At 45.4% G+C, this 22,332-nt stretch overlaps 1 protein-coding gene across 1 annotated transcript in view; it reads right to left on the reverse strand.

Moving 5' to 3' along the window:
* Window positions 1-15,700: 15,700 nt before the first annotated feature.
* LOC311235862 (triacylglycerol hydrolase DDHD2-like) overlaps window positions 15,701-22,332 on the reverse strand; it is a 99,218-nt gene continuing 92,586 nt past the window's right edge. The window contains 2 exon segments of the mRNA XM_084323371.1: window positions 15,701-18,999; window positions 19,902-20,070. Of these exon segments, the coding sequence (XP_084179497.1) occupies window positions 18,918-18,999; window positions 19,902-20,070 (251 nt within the window). The 3' untranslated portion in view covers window positions 15,701-18,917.

Genomic DNA, 22,332 nt, shown 5'->3' on the forward strand with positions numbered 1-22,332 from the left:
TTGAATGTGCCAATACACTTCCTGCAAAGAAAATATCAACAAGGCGCCGCCATCTTTAAATGCTTATTTACCCAATGCAGCACTTATTTTTCAGCAAAGTGTAATAAAAGTGCAATAAACAAAACGGATACATTCACTGTGTGTTCTGCCTCTCATTTGTTGATGAAACAAAACTAACATCAACACAAGTGACCACCAAGAGCGGATAGTTTAGTCTCAAAAAGGATCGGCGATGTTGTTAGCTACATTGTTAGCTACATGCTAACGTGAATGGAATATGCCAGTATAACAGTATAGCATTGTGGCTAGAAGCTAACGCTAGCTCACGTTAACCAGCCAGCACCAAACTGATGATATCGGGAGCTATCAGTAGCTAGATAACATTAACACTTTGGGTGCCGGGAACCGTCTTTAGACGTCATTCCCGGCCATGCTCAAGTTGCCGGAGGACGCTTTACGTCGTCCTTATATCAATATTTAAAAAATCTGCGATCGGATTCATATGTCCCCTCCGCTGGCCTGAGATCCACCAGCAGGACCCACTGAGCTCTCTGGCGGTTCAGGAGCGCCATCTGGTGGCCGATCGGCGCAATCGCTTAAACAGGATGTGCCATAGAGGTTGTGCTAGACGTCCGTATTGCTTCCGGCCACTCGGTACATGTCCCGTGACTCTGGCTCGTCACGCTACATAGCGATCGATTGCCAATAACTCGATAAACAACATGATTTGGACGTATATACCATTATACAAGCTGGAGATGGACCGGGTAAATCGCCATCCCATAATGATAGAATTTCTACTCTACGATGATCGCCCAACGGCGCGCGGAGACTGGGGTGAGTTTGAGGGTGTAACGTTACCGTCTTCGATACTAACTGCTATTATCAACATTTGACCCACATTAGATGATTGGTATAACGCTGCCCACGGAATTATAAACGCCCCCTCGCCCATCCGGTCAACATCAGATGACGTGTAGTAACTTCTAGAAGTACGTCTAGTTGGAATTTTTTATATCGCGCTGATTGCCATCAAACTGTATTTCATCATCAATATAATGCATTTGGGGCTATATATCACGTTCTGGAGAAAGCTGCAGAAAGAGATGAAAACATACTTATACATTAGACCATACTTTACTATGAATATGTGAATGAAAAAGTTTAACGTTGCTACACAATGAACAATACATATAGGACTTTGAATGGGCCCTAATAATGGCAATGTAGCAATAGAATTAAAAAAGTTATAGCCCTGCAAAGAAGGGGACTTTCTCCATAGACAAATAGCGCTGGCAATCTATGGTATATCATGAATTTAACCTTAGGCAGCCAAAGACAACGCTGTGTGTATTAAACAAAGGTGAATAGATGACTGGGCCATTTTGTTTAATGCTTGTTAAGATTGAAAGAGGAGCTTGAGCTAACAGGGTCTGATAGCTAACGCTAGCTCACGTTAGCCAGCTGCAGTGCTCATGCAATCGGTAATGCTAGCAGAATGAATGGATGTAAACTTTATTTAACATATTGCATAATGGGTACAATACAATACGGCTCAATACAAACAATTGTTAAGGGAATGCAGACTGTTGTAGCTTGGACTGGGGCCCTTATAACAATAACTTGACAACACATGGTAGCTGCAGCTATTTGGGACAGCTCTGTTGTCACCGGAAGGGCACGCAGATGGTATCTACTGCGCATAGGCGTTGAGCAACAACGGCTCCGCACAGATTACACGACATGTTGTCAGCGAGTTTTTGGCGCTATTCCAAAACAGAAACACAATTTAGCGTTTTCAGTAGGGCCACAACGTTTCCTGCCAAAACGGCATTTCTATCTAATAGGGACAGCAAACGTATTCAAAACGACCACAAAAACGACCACAAAAACACTAGTCTAACCATGGCCTAAGGCTGAAGAGAAAAAAGGAACAACTGGAGGTGGACACTGAATTGGCTGCAACCACTGCAAGGTTGGCTGTGTTGCACTCCTCTGAAAGTAAACATTAATCTCGTGCACCTTCAAATGGAATGAATTCCTATTTTGAAAAGGAACAGCACAAGGTCTTAAACCCTATTACAAAAGAATATCAACCTGGGACAATAATAACACAACGAAGTAAATTGACACAATTGTCAATACCACCAAACAAGCCTGTGGATGTGAGACCAAAGGAACGTGGCCAATGGCATAGCACTGCTACTAACCGCCAATATAACCACAACCACAAGGAACAGGAAAGCAGAATGGGAACAACTAATCATGTTCAAATAAATTCAAACCAACCTGCAAACATGCTTACCATCATGGAGAGGCTAAATGAAATAACTGCTGCTCTGGTACATCATCAGCATTCCAGGTATCTGCCACCACGAAATATCCCAACCTTTGAAGGTGACCCTCTCCAATATAGAACATTTATCAAAGCATTTGAACAAGGAGTGGAGGAAAAGGCAACAGAAGCTGATGCTTTGTATTATCTGGAGCAGTTCACAAGAGGACAGCCACAAGAATGGGTGCGTAGCTGCCAGCATATGGCTCCTGAGCGTGGTTACGCAGTGGCAAAGGGTCTTCTTAAGGAACATTTTGGAAATCAGTACAAAATAGGAAATGCCTACATGCAAAAGGCCTTGGCATGGCAAACAATAAAATCGGAGGATGTCAAGGCACTTCAAGCCTACTCCTTATTCTTGCGTGGCTGCTGCAATGCAATGGAGGAGCTTCAGTACATGCAGGAGTTGGACATGCCTGTCAACATGAGGGCCATAATATCAAAATTGCCATTCAAGATGAGGGAGCAATGGAGGAGTATGGCTCATGGCATCATGGAAAATACCAAGGAAAGAGCTCACTTCGAGGATATGATCAAGTTTGTGGAGCGACGCGTCAGTATTCTTTCTGACCCTGTTTGGTGACATACAGGATCCAAATTCTGGTGTGGTTGGCACAAAATCTCTCACCAGGTTTAAATCATATCCACCCAACAGAGTAAAAGGAAACATTGTCGCCACCACAGTAACAACCATGGACATATCTGAGAGAGCCAAGGAGCTGACATCACCGACATCAGGTACAATGAATGCTAGGAGAGCTGGATGCCTTTTCTGTGCTCGCAGTCACTCATTGGAGGAGTGCAAACAACTTCAGGAAAAGAGGCACAAGGAGAAAATACACTTTCTGAGGGAAAGGGGAGTTTGCTTTGCATGCTTATGTGTTGGTCACATGAGCAGAGATTTGCGAAAGGCGCTTGATATGCAAAGTCTGTGGTCAAACTCATCCCACCCTGCTTCACATCAAAAGGCAACCACCTTCTCCAGAACAGTTAAAGGAACCATCCAATAAGCAACCAACTTCACTGCAAACATGTGGACATACAGGGGCCGGTAAGGACCGGTGTGTGTTATCCATTCTCCCTGTACGTGTGAAAGCAGCAAAAGGAAATACCATCATACAAACCTACGCCTTCTTAGACCCTGGTAGCTTAGCCACATTCTGCTCCGAACACCTAATGCAGAGGCTGAATATAACAGGCAGAAGAACCAACTTCCTGTTGAGCACCATGGGGCAAGAGACAGTTGTTCCAGCTTACTCCTTGACTGGGTTGGAGATAGCTGATTTGGACAGCGATGACTTTTATGTTCTTCCGGAAGTTCTCACACAGAAGAAAATGCCAGTCACGGCTGAGAACATGGTGACACCTGAAGAACTGTCGGAATGGCCATATTTGTCCAACGTACACATCCCACGCCTAAAAGCAAATGTCGACCTGTTGATTGGAACCAACACTCCCAAGATATTGGAACCTTGGGAGGTCATCAACAGTCACGGGAATGGCCCGTATGCTATAAGGACAGTGCTGGGATGGGTCGTTAATGGTCCACTGAATGGAAACAGTGGTGTTGTGGAGTCAGAGTTTCCCTCTGCTACGGTGAACAGGATCTCGGTGTGCAGACGGGAAGAAATGCTGGCCAATCAGGACAATCACAACTTCAAAGAAGTAGCTGTGAAGGAGAAGGAAGTGTCCAGAGAAGACCTAAGCCATCTGGAAAAGTTGGAAAGTTCAGCAGTGCTTCAGGAGGAGAGGTACTGTTTGAAATTACCTTTTAACAACAAGGGCTGTCTGCCCAACAATGTGGGAGTGACTAGGCTGGATACAGCGTTTGAAGATGGACTCTTGAGAGTTGTAGGAAGATTGAGCAGAGGATCAACACCAGAGGAAGCTAAACCTCCACTCATTCTCTCCAAGGACCAGCATGTTTCAATGCACATTCTCAAGCATGTACACCAGAGACATGGTGGAAGGACTCACACAATGTCCAAAGTGAGAAAGAAATTTTGGATCACCAACGCCCATGCAGCTGTTAGGAAGATCATCGCTGAATGCAGCTTTTACAAACGCTACAATGGCAGAGCAGTGGAGCAAAAGATGGCAGATCTTCCAGCAGACAGAATCCTTCCTGACCTACCACCTTTTACCAACACAGGGGTAGATTACTTTGGACCAGTCGAAGTGAAGAAAGGAAGATCAACCTGTAAGAGGTACGGAGTCATATTTACCTGTATGGCAAGCAGGGCCATCCATCTGAAGGTAGCGGTGTCATTGGACACAGACACATGCATCAATGCTCTGAGGCGTTTTATCAGCAGGAGAGGACAAGTGGCGCACTTACGGTCCGATAATGGTACCAATTTCATTGGGTCAGAACGAGAACTGAAGGAGGCTCTGGCCGTTTTGAATCAAGACAAGAGTTCTGGCACAAGTTGGAATCCGTTGGAGCTTTAATCCACCAGCAGGTTCACATCATGGTGGCATCTGGGAACGGATGATTCGCCTGGTGAGAAGGGTTCTCAGTTCTGTCCTACGTCAGCAGAGGTTGGATGATGATGGGCTTCATACAGTGTTCTGTAAAGTGGAGGCCATTTTGAATGACCATCCAATAACCAAACTCTCGGATGATCCCAACGACCTGGAGCCACTTACACCGAACCATCTTCTTCTCTTGAAGGGTAAACCAGCTTTGCCACCTGGAGTGTTCGATCCACATGACCAGTATGTAAGAAGACGATGGCGGCAAGTCCAGTATCTTTCAGATCTTTTCTGGAAAAGATGGGTACGTGGAACCAGAGGAAAAGGAGTTTGGCGGCTGGTGATGTTGTGGTCATCATGGACTCTTCAGCTCCTCGTGGGTCCTGGCCACTTGGCAGGGTTCTGGAGGTATTTCCAGACAAACAAGGTCTGGTGCGTTCTGTGAAATTGCAGACTAAAAGTAGCACCATTGTAAGGCCGGTGACAAAACTGTGTTTGGTTCATGGAATGTAGATGCACTTAATCCATAACATGTTTTGGCTCTTATTTGTTTTGTTTATTTATTTTCTGAATTGTTATGTCTGCCTGCCTTAACAATTAGGGGCCGGTGTGTAACGGCCAAAATGGATGTAATGTGCAGTGGATTTATGTGACCAGGGGGTGGCGCTTTTTTTATTTAAGCGTCAGGTACAACTGTATGAGGAGGAGTTTTGACCCGGAAAGGGCAATGGTTTTTGACCACACGCACAACGCAGGTCACAGGTCAAAATGTTTGTATCTAATTAGTTATTGTATTCATTATTATCTTATCAGTTTAAGAAGACATTCTGTTTGACGGTGAGGGAAAATAAATACCATTTTCCCAGTAAAGCTGCCTGCATGTATCATTGGGACAAAGGACTGTTTTGGTATCAGACCAGACAAGTAGAACGGCGCGTCAGCCAGTCTAGCTACGGGATCAAACTGCTCAGTAGCTCCGTATAGATGGGAGCTCCTTTAATACTGACTATTATTCAGGGTGTCTAACGCTAATCTTTTGCATTCCCTGTGTTCACGAGGACGTTGTAACCGGTTGCCCGCTCTTGATCATCCCTACCCTGACATGGACACTTAACGTGCGGCTCTCTTTGATTCTCCCTACCCCGACATTGACTCTTAACTTGCTGCTCTCTTTGATTCTCCAGGATGCAGCTGCCGCCAGGGGCGCTGGTGGGCACGGGGGGGGGGGGGGGGCAGGGAACCACAGGTGAAGAAGAATGGGCTGAAGGCGGGGCTCGGACAGCGGAGAGACCTCTTCATCATTTTCCACAGAGGGAGGAAGACGTACTGGATTGGAGCTCCGGGGATACAGCATGCGAGAGAGAAACTCAGTTACAAAATGGGTTATCCTAGAAGTATATGCGGTAGCTTAGCGTTTGATTAATGCGCCAGATAAACTCAGTTACACAACGGGTTATCCTAGAAGTATATGCGGTAGCTTAGCGTTTGGTTAATGTGCCAGAGACATTGTGAATGAACCAACAGGCGAGCACCGCCGAAGACCAGGTGGTGGATATTGTCCACGTTGCGTTAGCTGTGTATAGGCGTCATAGCAGGGGGGTTCACCACGACCCACAGCTTAGCTTTGTTTAGGTTAGCACCACAGTTTAGCCCGCGTGTCGGCCCACCTCTTCAGCCCAGCAGAGGACGCCACTACACTGCACGCTCCTCCAGCCCCTCCAAGCCGTTGCCCCAGCAGCTCACCTGCCCCAGCGTCTACCCAGCCCTGCTGCCTGTTATCGCGGGATCTCCCAATGGCCATCTTAACACCCGGACTAGTGGTGGTGAGAGTAGGCCCGCCATCTTGGATAAGTACAGCGGCGCTCTGAGTGCTGAAACGTTATCGGTAGACAATTCACTGTGTGGCGCAGGCTCTCTAAGGGCGAAGATAAACGGTGCTTTGAACGAACGCTGGCAGCAGTGTATAGGGGCACCCCGATCATTTATTGTTTTGGGGAAAAGCCGGCTCTAGATAGGACTTTTATTTGCTAATGTGGGCCCACTGTTAATTTCTTTTGAGTGAATGAATGAATGAATGAAAACTTTATTTAACAGATTGCAGAATGGGTACAATACAGTACGGTTCAATACATACAATTGTTAAGGGGATGCAGACCTGCATCCCCTTATGCAGGCAGGGATGCAGGCCAAGTTCAGCTCCAACTCCATAGTGAAGTTCGCAGATGACACGGTGGTGGTGGGGCTGATCTCGGACAACGACGAGAAGGCCTACCGGGAGGAGGTGGAGGTACTGGAACGCTGGTGCCAGGACAACAGCCTGCTCCTGAACATTGGCAAAACCAAGGAACTGATCGTGGATTATAGGAGAGGACAGCGGGAGACACACACACCACTGATGATAAACGGGGCTACCGTGGACAGGGTGAGCAGCTTCAAGTACCTGGGGGTCCACATCTCAGAGGACCTGACATGGTCAACACACATAGGCACAGTAGTAAATAAGGCGAAACAGCGTCTCTACCACCTGAGACAGTTAAGGAAGTTCAGAGTATCGGGGAAGATACTCCAGTCCTTCTACTCAGGAGCTGTAGAGAGCATCCTGACCGGAAACATCACTGCCTGGTATGGAAACAGCACGGCACAGGACAAGAAGGCCCTACAGAAAGTGGTGCGCTCAGCCGAGCGTACCACGGGTATTGCACTACCCCCCCTGCAGGTTCTATACAACAAGAGGTGCAAATCCAGAGCCTGCAGGATAATGAAAGACCCTCACCACCCCAATAACAGCCTGTTTCAGCTGCTGAGGTCAGGCAGACGCCTGCAAATCTCAGCTACTAGGACAGAGCGGTTTAGGCTCAGCTTCTTCCCCCAGGCCATCAGAGCCATGAACAATGTACATTGAGTGCTCAGAACATTGAACTGTCCACACACAAGCACACATGAACACACACACGACACGCACACTGTGCACGCTCACACACGAGCAGCCACTTAACACTTTAACATGAGCGGGCACACACTCATGTCGCACACACGCACACTTATGGCCAAAGGAAAGGTCACTTTAAATTAGAATAACAGGAACAGTGTATTGCACTACCAAAGCTAACTAGCATGTCACACATGCGCTGTAAATAACTATGTACAGATATCGAGATGTCACTCCATGTTACCTGCTATCTGTTACTGCACAATGTTGTTTCTTCTTTTGATTCTATTATATGTACCACTGTATTGCACATCGTTGCGGGCAAGACCACCCGCATTTCATTGTATACCTGTATGCCGTGACAATTAAAACTCTTGACTTGACTTGACTGAGAAAGACGTTTGTCTTGTTTCCATCAGTGTAATAATGTGTGGTTCTTTATAAAATTCCCATTGAACTCCTTTACTATTTACCTTGTGCTCACCTACCGCGAAGCGGAGCAGTAGATAACCCTTAAAGGGAAGAGGTTCTCTGTAATATAGAGAGAGAGCACTAGGTGCCCAGTGTGGGAATAACTTTCATCCATGTGGGAATAACTTTCATCCATGTGTATTGTAGAGCGAGAGCACTAGGTGCCCAGTGTGGGAATAACTTTCCCAATTGAGTAATACACTTGTACTTGAACTAGACTTTATATAAAGGAGACGTAAATGGGAACACTGTGTGTGTGTCTTTAATGTGCATCTTGTCTAACCCTTTTCCTCTCCGGGTAATGCTCATTATTGTTTAACCCTTTCCCCACCCCCTGCCTATAGTGTATTGTGAAAGGTCTTCACTCGTCATTAAGGAAGAGTACTGCTCTTGGGGAGCGAATATTCATCCATCTTGCTGCCATCAGGTGTGGGAGGGCTCAGGAAGTATTGGGGGAAGTGTGAGTGTGTGGGGAGCTACTGCTGATCGCCCTGGAGGGCCAGAAGGACCAGAGTACCTAGGTCAGTGAATCCTAGGTCCCATCCACTCCTGCTGCTCGACCTCCACTTCAACATTCCTGGCCTACAGTCGGGGATCCAGCTGGACTCAGCTCTGCTGCATTCTCGCTACCAGGTGGCCGTGTACAACCACTCCCATAAAGCAGGGATAATTCACCCTGTTACACAGGCAATTATACTTTTTTTTTTTTATCCACTTTTTCTCCCATTTTCTATTTTTCTCCCATCCCAATTTCGTATCATCCAATTCAACCCTCCCCTGTCTCGAACGCTGTTTCTTGCCTCCCACAAGCCGGCTGCAATGTGGACGAAGCCATACATAGCACGAGTCCCCTCCGAGACTCGAGGTAGCAGCCGTCGCATCTTTTCACCAGCGCAGCGCGATCTTTCAGCGTCAGGGGTCTGCGCTTTGGAGGGGCGCCGCCCCCATCGCTTCTTGATTCTACTGCGCAGGCGCACCAACCGACCTGTAGGAGTCGCTGTCCACAACGTCCGATCCCCACCCCTCAGTTTTCCCTCCCCCTAATACTGCCAATTGTATTAGTACGGACGACCAGCCAAACTGAAAACAATGTGGAGAGCTGGGCTCGAACCCAGCGTCTCCAGCATTGGTGGTGAGTGCCTTGCCCACTGCACCACCTAGCCGCCCGTAGGCAATTATACTTTTGAGTCAACTACATTAACTTACTTTAGGATAATAATAAAACCATTGGAATAATCCTAACCTCTCCCCCCCCAGCTACGCCCCTGTGTGTGTGTGTAGTGGAGAAAGTGATAGAGTGAGAGAGAGAGAGTGTGTGTGTGTCAGAGAGAGAGAGTGTGTGTGTGTGTGTGTGTAGTGGAGAAAATGATAGAGTGAGAGAGAGTGTGTGTGTAAGAGAGTGTGTGTGTGTAAGAGAGAATGTGTGTGTGTGTGTAAGAGAGAGAGTGTGTGTGTGTGCGTGTGTAAGAGAGAGAGGGAGAGTGTGTGTATGTTTGTGTGAGAGTGTGTGTAAGAGAGAGTGAGAGTGTGTGTGTGAGTGTGAGTGAGAGTGTGTGTGTGTGTGTAAGAGAGAGAGTGAGAGAGTGTATGTGTGTGTGAGAGTGTGTAAGAGTGAGTGAGAGTGTGAGTGAGAGAGAGCGAGAGAGAGTGTATGTGTGTGTGTAGTGGAGAAAGTGATGAGCTACAAGGGGATAAGAAGCCCATTGAAGTGGAGATGGATCCCACTGGGAAGAACCAAAGTCTCTGTTACTAAGGAGTAGAGAGAAAGAGATGGGGGGGGGGGGGGGGGTATATAAATGGACTGAGAGCTGACAAAGGTCAAAAGCAGCATCTCCTTGTGCTATAGAGAGGGCTCGTTTTAAAAGCTGTCATTCAATACACAGCAATCAATGCGGTCATATAATATCATGCTGCATCATTGGTCTCGGACAACAAACACTATCTGCTACAGATAACCTGTTTGTGTGTGTGTGTGTCTGTGTGTCATTTTCTCTGTTGAAGCCACAGCTGTATGACTCACTAATAACCATAGTATTCCATTAGTCTTTCTAATTGGTATGATTACCTGTCCCTCTCGCTCTCTCTACTCCAACTGTTATTGCATTAGTCTTTCTGATTGGTACTCCCTCTTTCTCTCTCTCTCTGACTCTTTGAATCCACTGCCTTCTCTAGTGGCTTCTCTCCTGCGGCTTTGAATAGCTAAATACTATTCAAACTAGCTTTATTAGCATGACAGGAGCAGCTGAGTGCATCTCTGATGGACTGAGTACTTTGAGTCACTGAGCGCAGTCATCTTTCTTCTGGAAACATAAAGATCCCATTAGCCTTCGGCTCTCTCTCTCCCTCTCCTAATAAGCCGATACAGAGCAGAGCCACTCGTCTACATGGATCACAGACACAGTTTATCTCAGCTTTGATTGATAATACACACTCAACTATTGTTTAGTTTCTCAGTCTCTGGCTGCTACTGTTTTGCTAGCCTATCTCTAACTTAGTGTTCACTTTTCAACTGGCTCTCTCTGGCTTTGCAAACACACACACACACCTTGCTCTCTCTCTCTTTGGCACACACACACACTCACACCGTACAGATACAAACAATATGAGGAATGACGTTCTGGGGCTTACAGGCTGCTCTTCTTCCGCGGGGGGTGGTTGATGGAGCCCTTCCTGTGCTGGCTGAGTGAGCCCCCCATGGCGACCCTGGGGCGTGTCTGCTGGTGAAGAGCAACTATGTATCCCAGATGAACGGTGGTCCTGTCCAGAGGTCCTCCTCCGCCTCTTCTCCACACCCCTAGTGGCAGCGTCAGGGCCAGTCCACCACACGCCTCACCTCATCCAGTAATACAGCTCAGCATCTCCTGCCAGACTGTGTCATCCAAGTAGCTCCTCTCTCTTCCTCTCTCTCTCTCTGCTGATGCTACAGTAGATACTCTGGAACCCCAGGAGTACTACTGATCACATGTCAACTGCTCTGCCAGCAGTCTCCGCCTCTCTCCCTTTCTCTCTCCATCATCTTTCTCTCTCACACACACACACCACAGGCAGTCCCTCCTGCAAAGTGCAGATTACAGTTGCAGCCTCTCCACTGAGTGGAGTGGGATGGGGAGGGGGGGTCTGAAAGGCCACTAGGCTCTAGGAGTCGGAGTGGGTGGATGGGGGGGCGACTGGTTAGGGTGAGAGAGAGTATTGTTCCAGAGGGAGAGACTCACTCCTATTGTTAGTCAGCTGAATAACAGATTTGAGGGGGAAGGAGAGATGGAAGGCTGGAGGGAGGAGGAGGGGGTGGTGTCAGTCATGGTGATATAACACAGCTCCTGTTGTTGAGCCCATAGAATGATGCCTCTGTGTTCCTTCAAGTGGCACTATGGTAGATGAAGAGATTTTCCACTTCTGCCTTGAGAAACTGTGCGATATTTTGTTTAGACCAGCAGCCCGTGATTCCAGATGGGGGGGGTATGGAATTCCTTTAGTTGAAAATGTCCTTGCCACTGTGAAGCTATGATTCATGATTTGCATGCGCTGGTTGGTGGAAAAGCCTATGGATATAAGTGTAAGGCTTATTATGTAAGGCTGAGACGATATGCCATTTGGAAGAATCGATAAATCGGGACAAAATTATCGATTTTGCAATTGTTATTATAATATATATATTTTTATTATTATTATTATTCTTTTTTATTATTATTACGGCATCTTCCTGATCACTACTGGCAGTGCGCTCAGCGCTCTCAGCACGACTCGCTGTCGTGGGCCAACTACAGCATCGCAAAAACTACAGTGAGTGCACGTGACACACACACAAACTAACATTAAATAATATATTTTTTTATTATTTAAGTTTTTTTTACACGTGCAAAAAAATCTATAAGTGACACCACTTATCGATTTCACGCAGTTATCGATAAATCGATAAGTGGTCTCAGCCTTAATATACAATAGCAGCCAAGTGAGTTGTAATAGTCTATTTTATTGACATGAAATGTCTGCCTTTTCTGTCCTGTAAATAACTAAACAAACCTTGGTGTTGAATCCTAGACCAATACATACTATACAGTATAGGCTGTTTGCATGATGTTATCAAAGACCAATACATACAGGCTGTTTGTATGATGTTATCAATGCCCAGTATACATATAGGCTGTGTGAATGATGTATCAAAAACAAATATACATATAGGCTGTTTGTATGATGTTATCAAATACTAGTATATACATATAGGCTGTTTGTATGATGTTATCAAAAACCAATACATACATATAGGCTGTTTGTATGATGTTATCAAATACTAGTATATACATATAGGCTGTTTGTATGATGTTATCAAAAACCAATACATACATATAGGCTGTTTGTATGATGTTATCAAAAAACAATATAGGCTGTTTGTATGATGTTATCAAAAAACAATACATACATATAGGCTGTTTGTACGATGTTATCAAAAACCAATACACACATATAGGCTGTTTGTATGATGTTATCAAAGACCAGTATACATAGGCTGTTTGTATGATGTTATCAAAAACCAATACATACATATAGGCTGTTTGTATGATGTTATCAAAGACCAGTATACATAGGCTGTTTGTATGATGTATCAAAAAACAATACATACATATAGGCTGTTTGTATGATGTCATCAAAACCAATACATACATATAGGCTGTTTGTATGATGTCATCAAAACCAATATACATACATATAGGCTGTTTGTATATTTGTGAAAACTTGATGTTAGGGAAGCGCCTTTAATTACATTTGTAAGTAATTCATGAAATGAAACATGGCTTGATAGACCATGACCCTGTTGAACTGCAATAGAACAGTCGACTAATTGACTATGAAGTAGCCCCAGAGATGAGACAGAAGTAAAGCCCAACCGATATATCGGCCAATATTGCCTTATCACCAAGATACCAGCACAACACTGTATATTACCAGTTGATTAGTCGTCGGTCAGGCTATAGACAGAAGCCTCCAAATGACTAAACAGAATAGACCAAGACACATTTAATATTCTTTTTATTATAACACACCCATGATCTAACCATACTGAGAGTGTGTGTGAATTAAAAAGGAATACATTTTCTTTTTGGTTTGGAAGGACACAGTGCTATGAAGTGCAAAACACGGTCCGGTGAGCTCCGTCATGAGAAAGGGATGTAGGCGTCACTGACCGGACATCATTCGTTTGCTCACAACTGTTTTGTACATTCAGACACACACACACACACACACACACATACTGAACAGGCAGGTGAGAGCTCCTTCCGTGTGCAACACATTTCAGGGGAGACGGTGGGCCTTCCTCCCCTGACAGCACTTCTTCACTGTGCAGATCAGAATGGACAAAACAGTCACGGCTAGTAGCCGCTGAGGAGACGGGGAGAGGTCGCGGGTCACGACTTAGGGTCGGGAAGGTACAGAGGAACAGTCAGAATAATCCATAACAGACAAAAAGGAGAGACGGGTGCATGCAATATGGCTGCTAAGAACACAATATTGCCTAAATAAAGAGTAGGTGATCGGAAAGCAGGCTTGAATAGGGTTCTTAGGTTATGTAAAGTTCAAAACTGTGTGTATTGGACCCCAGTCAACTTAGAGAAGCAATAGGCGGCCGTTGATTTTGGGCAGAATTTATAAACTGAATTTGCCCACGCGGCACGCCCTTCCCAATCGGAAGGCACCAGGCCTGCAAAGCAGTGGTGGAAAGTAACTAAGTATTTTTTACTCAAGTACTGTACTTAAGTATAATTTCGAGGTACTTGTACTTTACTTGAGTATTTTAATTTTAGGGAACTTTGTACTTTTACTCCATTACATTTAGGCCTGCCACGATAACACATTTTGCTGGGCGATTAATTGCCCCCGAAAATATCGCAATAAGCGATATTATTGCGACCGGTTAGAGAATTTTTTTTTGAAGACATTTATTTCCCAACACTTTTATTTTGAAGCCCACCGCTCCGTCTTTTCCGGTGTTTTAGACTTTTATTTTGAAGCCCACCGACCGGACCGGAAGTATTGTTGTGATTATCAGGTACTTTTTGGGTACTTTTTTAGTCCCTGCTCTGTCGTGGTTCCAAGCGAGTAGAAGTGGTACCAGAAAAGTCACGTGAAACACTGCAGACCACTGATTGGTCAGAATAGAGACGCGTCACTCGTTGGAGAGTCTGAGGGAGTCTGAACGAAAACAGAAAGCCGCCATCTTTAATGTCTCGCATAGGATTTCATAATCATTATGTTTGCAGCAGGCACAAGTGCGATAAACAAAGGATACAGTCACTGTGTATTCTGCCTCATTTATTGATTAAACAAAACCGACATCAACACAATTTGCCACCGAGCGGAGTTTAGTCTCGCAAAAAGATCGCTGACTTGTTAAGGCTTGTTGTTAGGTTAGGTGCTAATGTTGTGCTAGCGTTTTAGCATGGCTATCGTACATAGCGTGATCAATATAACTCGCTATTGATTGTTTGTATGAGTAACGTTAATGCTAGTAGAATAGACACAATGAGGGGTAACGTTAGCCCCACGGAGCTCCTGTGCTGTGCTCTGTAGTAAAGCCAGCGGCCCGCCTCCCAACACGGACAGTGACTGACAAGGGGCACTGGTTCCGCCTCATTAAAACAAACGCGCAAATAGCAATTAATCGCGCCCGTCAAAATCATTGCATTCATTTTAATTATCGCGGCAATTAATCGATTTATTGCTTATCGCGGCAGGCCTAATTACATTTATCTGAACCCATCAGCTACTAGTTACTTTGAAGAAAAAGATTTTGCGTAGAAGAATTGATGAAGATTACGTACTTTCACATTTGAAGCTTGCCAATTTCAGAGTTGTTGAACATGATCAGAGCAGCATAACTGGACGGGACACCACTTAAACCTTAGAGGTCAATGGTTCAGGGTTGAATGCTCCTAAGCACTGGAATACACAATCATCATGTAGAATGCATACTTCTACTTTTGAGTACATTCAATATCAAATACTTTACTTTTACTTACATAGGATTTTGAATGGAGGGCTTTTACTTTTACGAGTACTAATTTATCTGGGTATTTCTACTGTTACTTAAGTAAAGGAACTGTGTACTTCTTCCACAACTGCTCCAAAGCCACGCCTGGCTAGGCAGCTAGCAGGCAGCTAGGTGTTAGCAGCAGGCAGTTAGCAGGCAGCTAGGTGTTAGCAGCAGTCAGCTAGCAGGCAGCTAGGTGTTAGCAGCAGGCAGCTAGCAGGCAGCTAGGTGTTAGCAGCAGGCAGCTAGCAGGCAGCTAGGTGTTAGCAGCAGGCAGCTAGCAGGCAGCTAGGTGTTAGCAGCAGGCAGCTAGCAGGCAGCTAGGTGTTAGCAGCAGTCAGCTAGCAGGCAGCTAGGTGTTAGCAGCAGGCAGCTAGCAGGCAGCTAGGTGTTAGCAGCAGGCAGCTAGCAGGCAGCTAGGTGTTAGCAGCAGGCAGCTAGCAGGCAGCTAGGTGTTAGCAGCAGGCAGCTAGCAGGCAGCTAGGTGTTAGCAGCAGTCAGCTAGCAGGCAGCTAGGTGTTAGCAGCAGGCAGCTAGCAGGCAGCTAGGTGTTAGCAGCAGGCAGCTAGCAGGCAGCTAGGTGTTAGCAGCAGGCAGCTAGCAGGCAGCTAGGTGTTAGCAGCAGGCAGCTTGGTAGCTAGCAGGCAGCTAGGTGTTAGCAGCAGGCAGCTTGGTAGCTAGCAGGCAGCTAGGTGTTAGCAGCAGGCAGCTAGGTGTTAGCAGACGGCCTTTGAGTATGTGTGCAACGGTTATGCACATAACAAGCACGTCTGTCACTAGAGGGTTTGATAGACAACTCGCTCGCTCCAATCATTTGACTTGGTAATTTGTTTGATTGGATGACGTTGTTTTAACTCCTGCCCCTTCACTGTATCGGTGTCAAGTCTTTTTTTTTTGTTTAATGTTAACACATTGACTGCCACACTTCTATCCATCAATGTATGATCACTGCCACCAGTCTAAGCCTATGGAGATGTTCACCTTCTTTGCAGGGCTATAACTTTTTAAATTGTATTGCTAAATTGACATTACTATGGCCCATTCAACATCGATTATCTATCGTTCAGGATGTAGGAACGTTATACTTTTTCATTCATAGATTCTTCCAAAAATACAGTCTAGAATATAAGTATGTTTTTATCGTTTTCTGCAGTAATTCCTAGAACGTGAGTTATAGGCATAAACGCATAGATGATCAACTGCCGTTTGTTGCCGATACACGCTATATTAAAAATGTCAACTGTACATGATCCTAAACGTTATGACTCATCATGCGCGGATGAACGGGGGGGGGGGGGTCGTTTATAATTCCGTGATCGTCAGTAAATGCTTTATGTAGTATGGGTTGATTTATTGATCAGATGGTTTGTAAATAAAGAAATGTACAATCGCCTTGAAAATAACGTTACTGTCCTCTTACCGATGAGACTGGAGGAAAAAGATCCCACTTATTTGACGTCGATCGACTAGATCCATTTCCGGTTTGTATGGTGCAATAAACGCCCAAATCATATCGATTATTGAGTTATGGCAGCGATCCATATACACGGATGTGTGTCTAGAGTCCCGCAACAATATGTGACTGCCGGACGGATTTCCCAGATGCACCGAGATCACCAGATCCATTTCCGGTTGTAACTCGCCCGATCATCCACCAGGCGGCGGTATTGAAGCGTTAAACTGTTGTGCAGAGTCCCACTGTCTCAGCAGAGGCTGGGTGGCGGAATTATGAATACCAAGGCGAAAAAATTAAATATGATCTCAATAACGTCGTACGCCGTGGCTTGGCAGAATTCGCATGACCAGCAAACCCGTCGTACAACGTGATTGGCGGTCAATGTGTTAAAGTATCGATTACAGTCGCGATATAATAATAAATCTAAAATGTTGCCAAAAATCTGCGGCCACCCATTGATCCTTTAATTCCATTCATACATCAGGATGGGGAATGTATTGCTTTGTAGAACCTCTGGTGAGATACTGGAGGTGGAAGTTACAGATGGCAGCGAGAGGGAAAGGGTTGGCACACACCTTGGAGAGGGTGTCATCCACTGACCCTTTTACACACACCCACACACCCACACACCCACACACCCACACACACACACACACACACACACACACAGTGGGGAAAAAGACAAATCTTATCAAGCACCAACATTTTTGTGACGTCTTTCCGATACAATTATTCTTTTCCGATACAATTCTTCATTTCCGATACAATTCTTCAAAAGATCTAATATTCACATCGTTTATATATATATATAACGTTATTATATAATAAAAAGTTTAAATACTTAGCATAGGTTTCAAACTATTAAATAAAAACAATTAGAAGGCAAGGTGAACTTCACTTTCCATGACAGTCAGTAAAATGTTAGATCAGTCAAGAGTGGAGTGACATCATCACCGCCACCACCATCCTAAGAATATTGCACTAGTAATAGTAGGCTGAACAACAGGCCTCTGAATAGCTGTCTCTACCCTTTTTTCTCCAAATTAAATTCAGGTCATGCTGAAATCGCCTGAATTGAATGAATTCGATTTGAGTGCAGATACTGCACAGACCCACAGCCCGGTGGGGAACGTAACAGCGTACAGGGACCTGAAGGTGAAGCCTGGTCTGCCATTCAGCCACACTGCTGCGCTGTACGTCCGGAGGAAGTAGACGGACTGCGAGAGATACAAGGGTGTGAGGTCTTGAGCAACAGACCAGTCATGAATGCAAAGCACCGTCTTTATAAAAACACGGCTTCAGGGTCGAATTTAACGTCCGGTTTAGCAAATAGTGGCTTACGTGCGTTATCTGGCCATATCGGGCTGAATACATTGCTATTAGTTGTCTTGTGGTTTGCATCTCCAGTGTTGAGTCATATGAGTCTGCGTCTTCGTAGGGAAAGGGTGGGGGTGGATGCAGGCCAGACGGTGATTCAGAGGCTATATACAGGCTGGTAATCTACTGTAGGTGGAGTAGTTTTGTTCTGCCATGTGGCCGACATACTGACAACAGTACATGTCCCGCCAGGTGTTAAAACAGGCAAGATGCCAGCCCACGTCTTTCCACCGGACGCCCTTAAAGAACATCTCTACCTGGCGATGGGATATTTCTGATATTTCTGATATATCTGAGAGATAATTCAGTGTACAAAAAAAGGTGTACTCATGAGTACTCAGTCACACGGATATGATGGTAATAATCATGGCTCTGCATAATTGTCAGCTGCATGTCTGACATTTGAGGATGATTGGTAGCAAGTCAAAGTGCAATGTGGGAAGAAGAAAGAAAGACCTCGACACTAAAGTGCTGCTTGGAGGCCCGATGACTCATAACGATCAGATCGATGGGAAACAAATGTCTGACACCGAACGGAGCCTTGACGGGGAGGATGAAGGAAGTTAAGGTACATTTATTTAGTGGGTTTCAGGAGGGTCAAAAGGAGACGCTCGGGCCGAACCGCTCAAAACCGAAGTGGGTCGATGAGCTGAGATCACGGGCCTGACGTGCACCACTGACTGAGGGAAGGCCGCGGCGGTGAGGAGACACGCACCACAACAAGGCGCTCTGGAAGACAGTGGTGCAGCCTCCTCCTCCTGGGCCCGGCTGTCCTTCCTCTCTCCTTTGCTTTTATAACCATTTGATGACACACCAACAACCGAGTCCGTATGCGTCGGCGAGGTCTCCATCACTGCTGCGGCTGCTCGAAGGCCACGCCCAACTTGTCATAGATCTCCTTCAGCAGCAGCAGAGCCGTGTCTTCAGACTCCCTGGCAGACGGAGAAGACATGACATCATCAGACATAACAGGTTTTTGCAAAAGCTATAATTATGATGATAATAATAAAAGAGCCTGGCAGTGAAAAGAAATAAACAGCCTCGAATGCAGTATGCTGCGGGAATCGCAACGTATCACTCACAAACACTGATAGCCAGTAAATAACTGCTGGCTAATGCGCATATAAGATTGTTTACATTGCAGTCGAGAACAGGATTTGTTTTTTGCGACCATAAAGGAGCAGCTTGTGAAAAACAAAGAACGCTTATGCATCGTATTTGGACGTCTCGTTATGCTGTGGCTCGAGCTGAAATGGCATTTCAAGAGTAGGCCTATCTAGCTTCCGTGTAGGTGCACAATATGACCATCGCCATCACCAATCATAAACCAATCATAAACCAATCATAAAAAAAGATTAAGTCAAGTGCAATGTCGTGATTCCCAAAAGTGGGACAACAAAAAGACACAGATACACCTCCATGTACATTTCCCAGCATACAGAACAGAGAGGAGATTTTGAAGCACACAGCACATACTACAGAACAATCCCCTGTGTATGTATATACTAGGGATGCACCGATCAGACTTTTTCAGTCCCGAAACCGATACCTGGGCTTTGGGTATCGACTGATACAGAGTACCGATCCGATCCATTTACTTTTAATGAACAGTATAGACTTGGACCATCATTTTGGGGTCATTTGACGAAAATGATTGAGATATAATACATTGTTCTCCATTAACGAGAGTTAAATAGTAAAATGCAGTGAATCAAGTCACTTTGCTTTTCGTGTATTCTCTGATGTTAGTATTGGGGAAATTCTCCGATACAGATATTCTATTTTAGCCAGGTATCGGTGCGTCCCTGCCATGTACTTGTACATATGTACTCACCAATAGCAGAGATGAGACTGGATGGCAAACAGGTATTCGTTGAAGCTCTCGATGGGTTTCTCCTGCAGCACGTAGTCGATCCTCCGTCCTCCGTTCAGCATCCCCACCTTCACCTGCCGCTCCTCCGCATCCTCTGAGGACCCCGGAGACTCCGGCTCCTCGCACACTCCTGTGGGGTCAGGGGTCGCGGTTAGGAACCCAGATAAATACGAGACAATATCCTCAATTTACTGAATCATGTATTAAAAAGATCAAAACACAGACTCAAAGAAGGACTGTTGGAGCCGAAATAAATGATTGGATTTATTATGATTTATGTTATGGTTGATGGTTATATCTATGGAGGGAAATGAGTTGAATGTATGGAATATTGAAAGAAATTATTTATTGTTTTATATAAGTTATCTTTTTTTCCCCCTCCTTTTTCCGATTTTTCTCCCATCCCACTGTTAGTCGTTATGCCAATTCCCAACCCCCTTCCTGGTTGTTGCGCACTTTCCCCTACTGTTGGTCCGAGAGGCCGGAGACTGTCATATGCTTTCCTCCGCCGCATGTGCAGCCAGCCGGCAGCCAGCCTGGCCGCGCAGATTCTCACTGGGAGAGTGTAACGTGTGGGAGGCCGCACTACCTCTCTCCAGATCCTACCCTCGCTGAGCAGGCGCCCCGAATGAACTGTAGGGGTCGCTGTCCACAACGCCCAGGACCCACCCGCCAGCTTTCCCCACCCCCTAATACTGCCAATTGTATTAGTGTGAACGGCCAGCCAAGCTGGTGACAACGCCGGGAGCTGGATTCGAACAACAGACAATATTATGCTATGGATAAATATGAGTTATGATTGCTGAGGGTTGATCTAGGTATGGCTCCCTCTTTGGGTCAGCTCTGCTATTCAATTAGGGGGATTGCTTTCACCTGGGAAAAAAGCCTGAAATGAAAATGAAATACCTGGTTGGGAGGCTGGGGAGCGGACACAGTTTTTCTACCGCAAATATAGATTTGAATCATTGTTTACTTTAATTGGTTTTTAACACTTTAGATGCCAGCCACGACATAACACGTGTTATCAGCCCGCCCCCTGAATGCCCAGCACGACAATTAGCGTGAACCTTTTTTTATTAGCGATCTGAATTAATATTTCATCAACCGAGTCTACCGTTGGGAAACCAGCCCCATCAGGAGCTCAGATGTGAAAAAAGCGCCCCCTATCGGTACCTCCCAGATGGTAATGCACCCTTTTGGAATGGACTCAATGAAAATGGATGAGAAAAAAAAATTCGGAATCCACATTTTACTTCTCACACATGTAACCGGAGATGATCCCAGTCATTGTGGACCATCAGAACAGCGTAATTATGTGTTTACAGTATGTAGTACTGTACAGGAAATTGTGAAAGTGTGGGTGACGCCTGTGCACCGCCGGCCAACGGGAGAGGGTCTCTCGCGAGTCTCTATGACAAACGGTTCAAAAGATACAAAAAGGGGGAGGAGCCAAACTATGGGCATGGTCAACATAGACCAATGAAAGAGGACATCCCTACTGAGTACAATGGCACAACCTCCCGAAAAAAGAAAAAAAAAAACTCAGAAATTTTTTTTAATAATTTTTTTAAATATGTTTAATGTTTCATAAAAAAATATTTTTTGACAAAAAAGTCAAAAAAGTTGTTTTTCAGTCCCATTTTGGGGAAAGTGGTCCAGGGTGGTCGGATCTGGAGTACTGGCCCCCTTTTTAGAAATCAGACTAAGTGTTGAGCTCCAGGCTCTCCACTCGTCCCGGCAAGCCCAAACTTAAGCACTCTACCGGGCCTCGCAAGCTAAGGGACCTCCCCCCGGCCTCCAGCGCGACCGGAGTACTGGCCCCCTTTTTAGAAATCAGTGTTGTTGAGAAGTGTCAGAGCTCCAGGCTCTGAAAAAACTACTTTTTTGACTTTTTCTTCAAAAAAGATTTTTTTTATGAAAAAGAATATATAAAGAAAAACACTAAGGCGGTGTGGCCTAAGGGGGCGTGGTCTAATGATCGGGGGAGTGGTCAACATCGACCAATGAAAGAGGATATCCCTACCGAGTACAATGGGTCAACATAGACCAATGAAAGAGGACATTCCTACAGAGTACAATGACACAACCCGCAAGACAGAGGGCGCTGTCAATCAATTCAGTACTGCTACACAGAGGGGCGTTAAGGGTTAACTCCATGAGAGGTCATTGGCAGGTCAGCTGTAGCCATGAGCCACACACCTGTTACCACTAATTAGGCACGAATGACTTGCACTTTCGACCCAATGTATTTCAATGAAGGCAGATGCATGACTGCATTCTCACGATGATTAAAAGCAAACGATAAGAGATGAAGCGTTGTGACTTTCAGATGAGCACTTGAAGGGATATGTGAAGGGTTGTGTGCGATATTGTGGCATTCCGTCGACAATTG

Source organism: Notolepis coatsorum (genome assembly GCF_963971535.1).
Source record: "Notolepis coatsorum genome assembly, chromosome: 10".
Lineage (NCBI taxonomy): Eukaryota > Metazoa > Chordata > Actinopteri > Aulopiformes > Paralepididae > Notolepis > Notolepis coatsorum.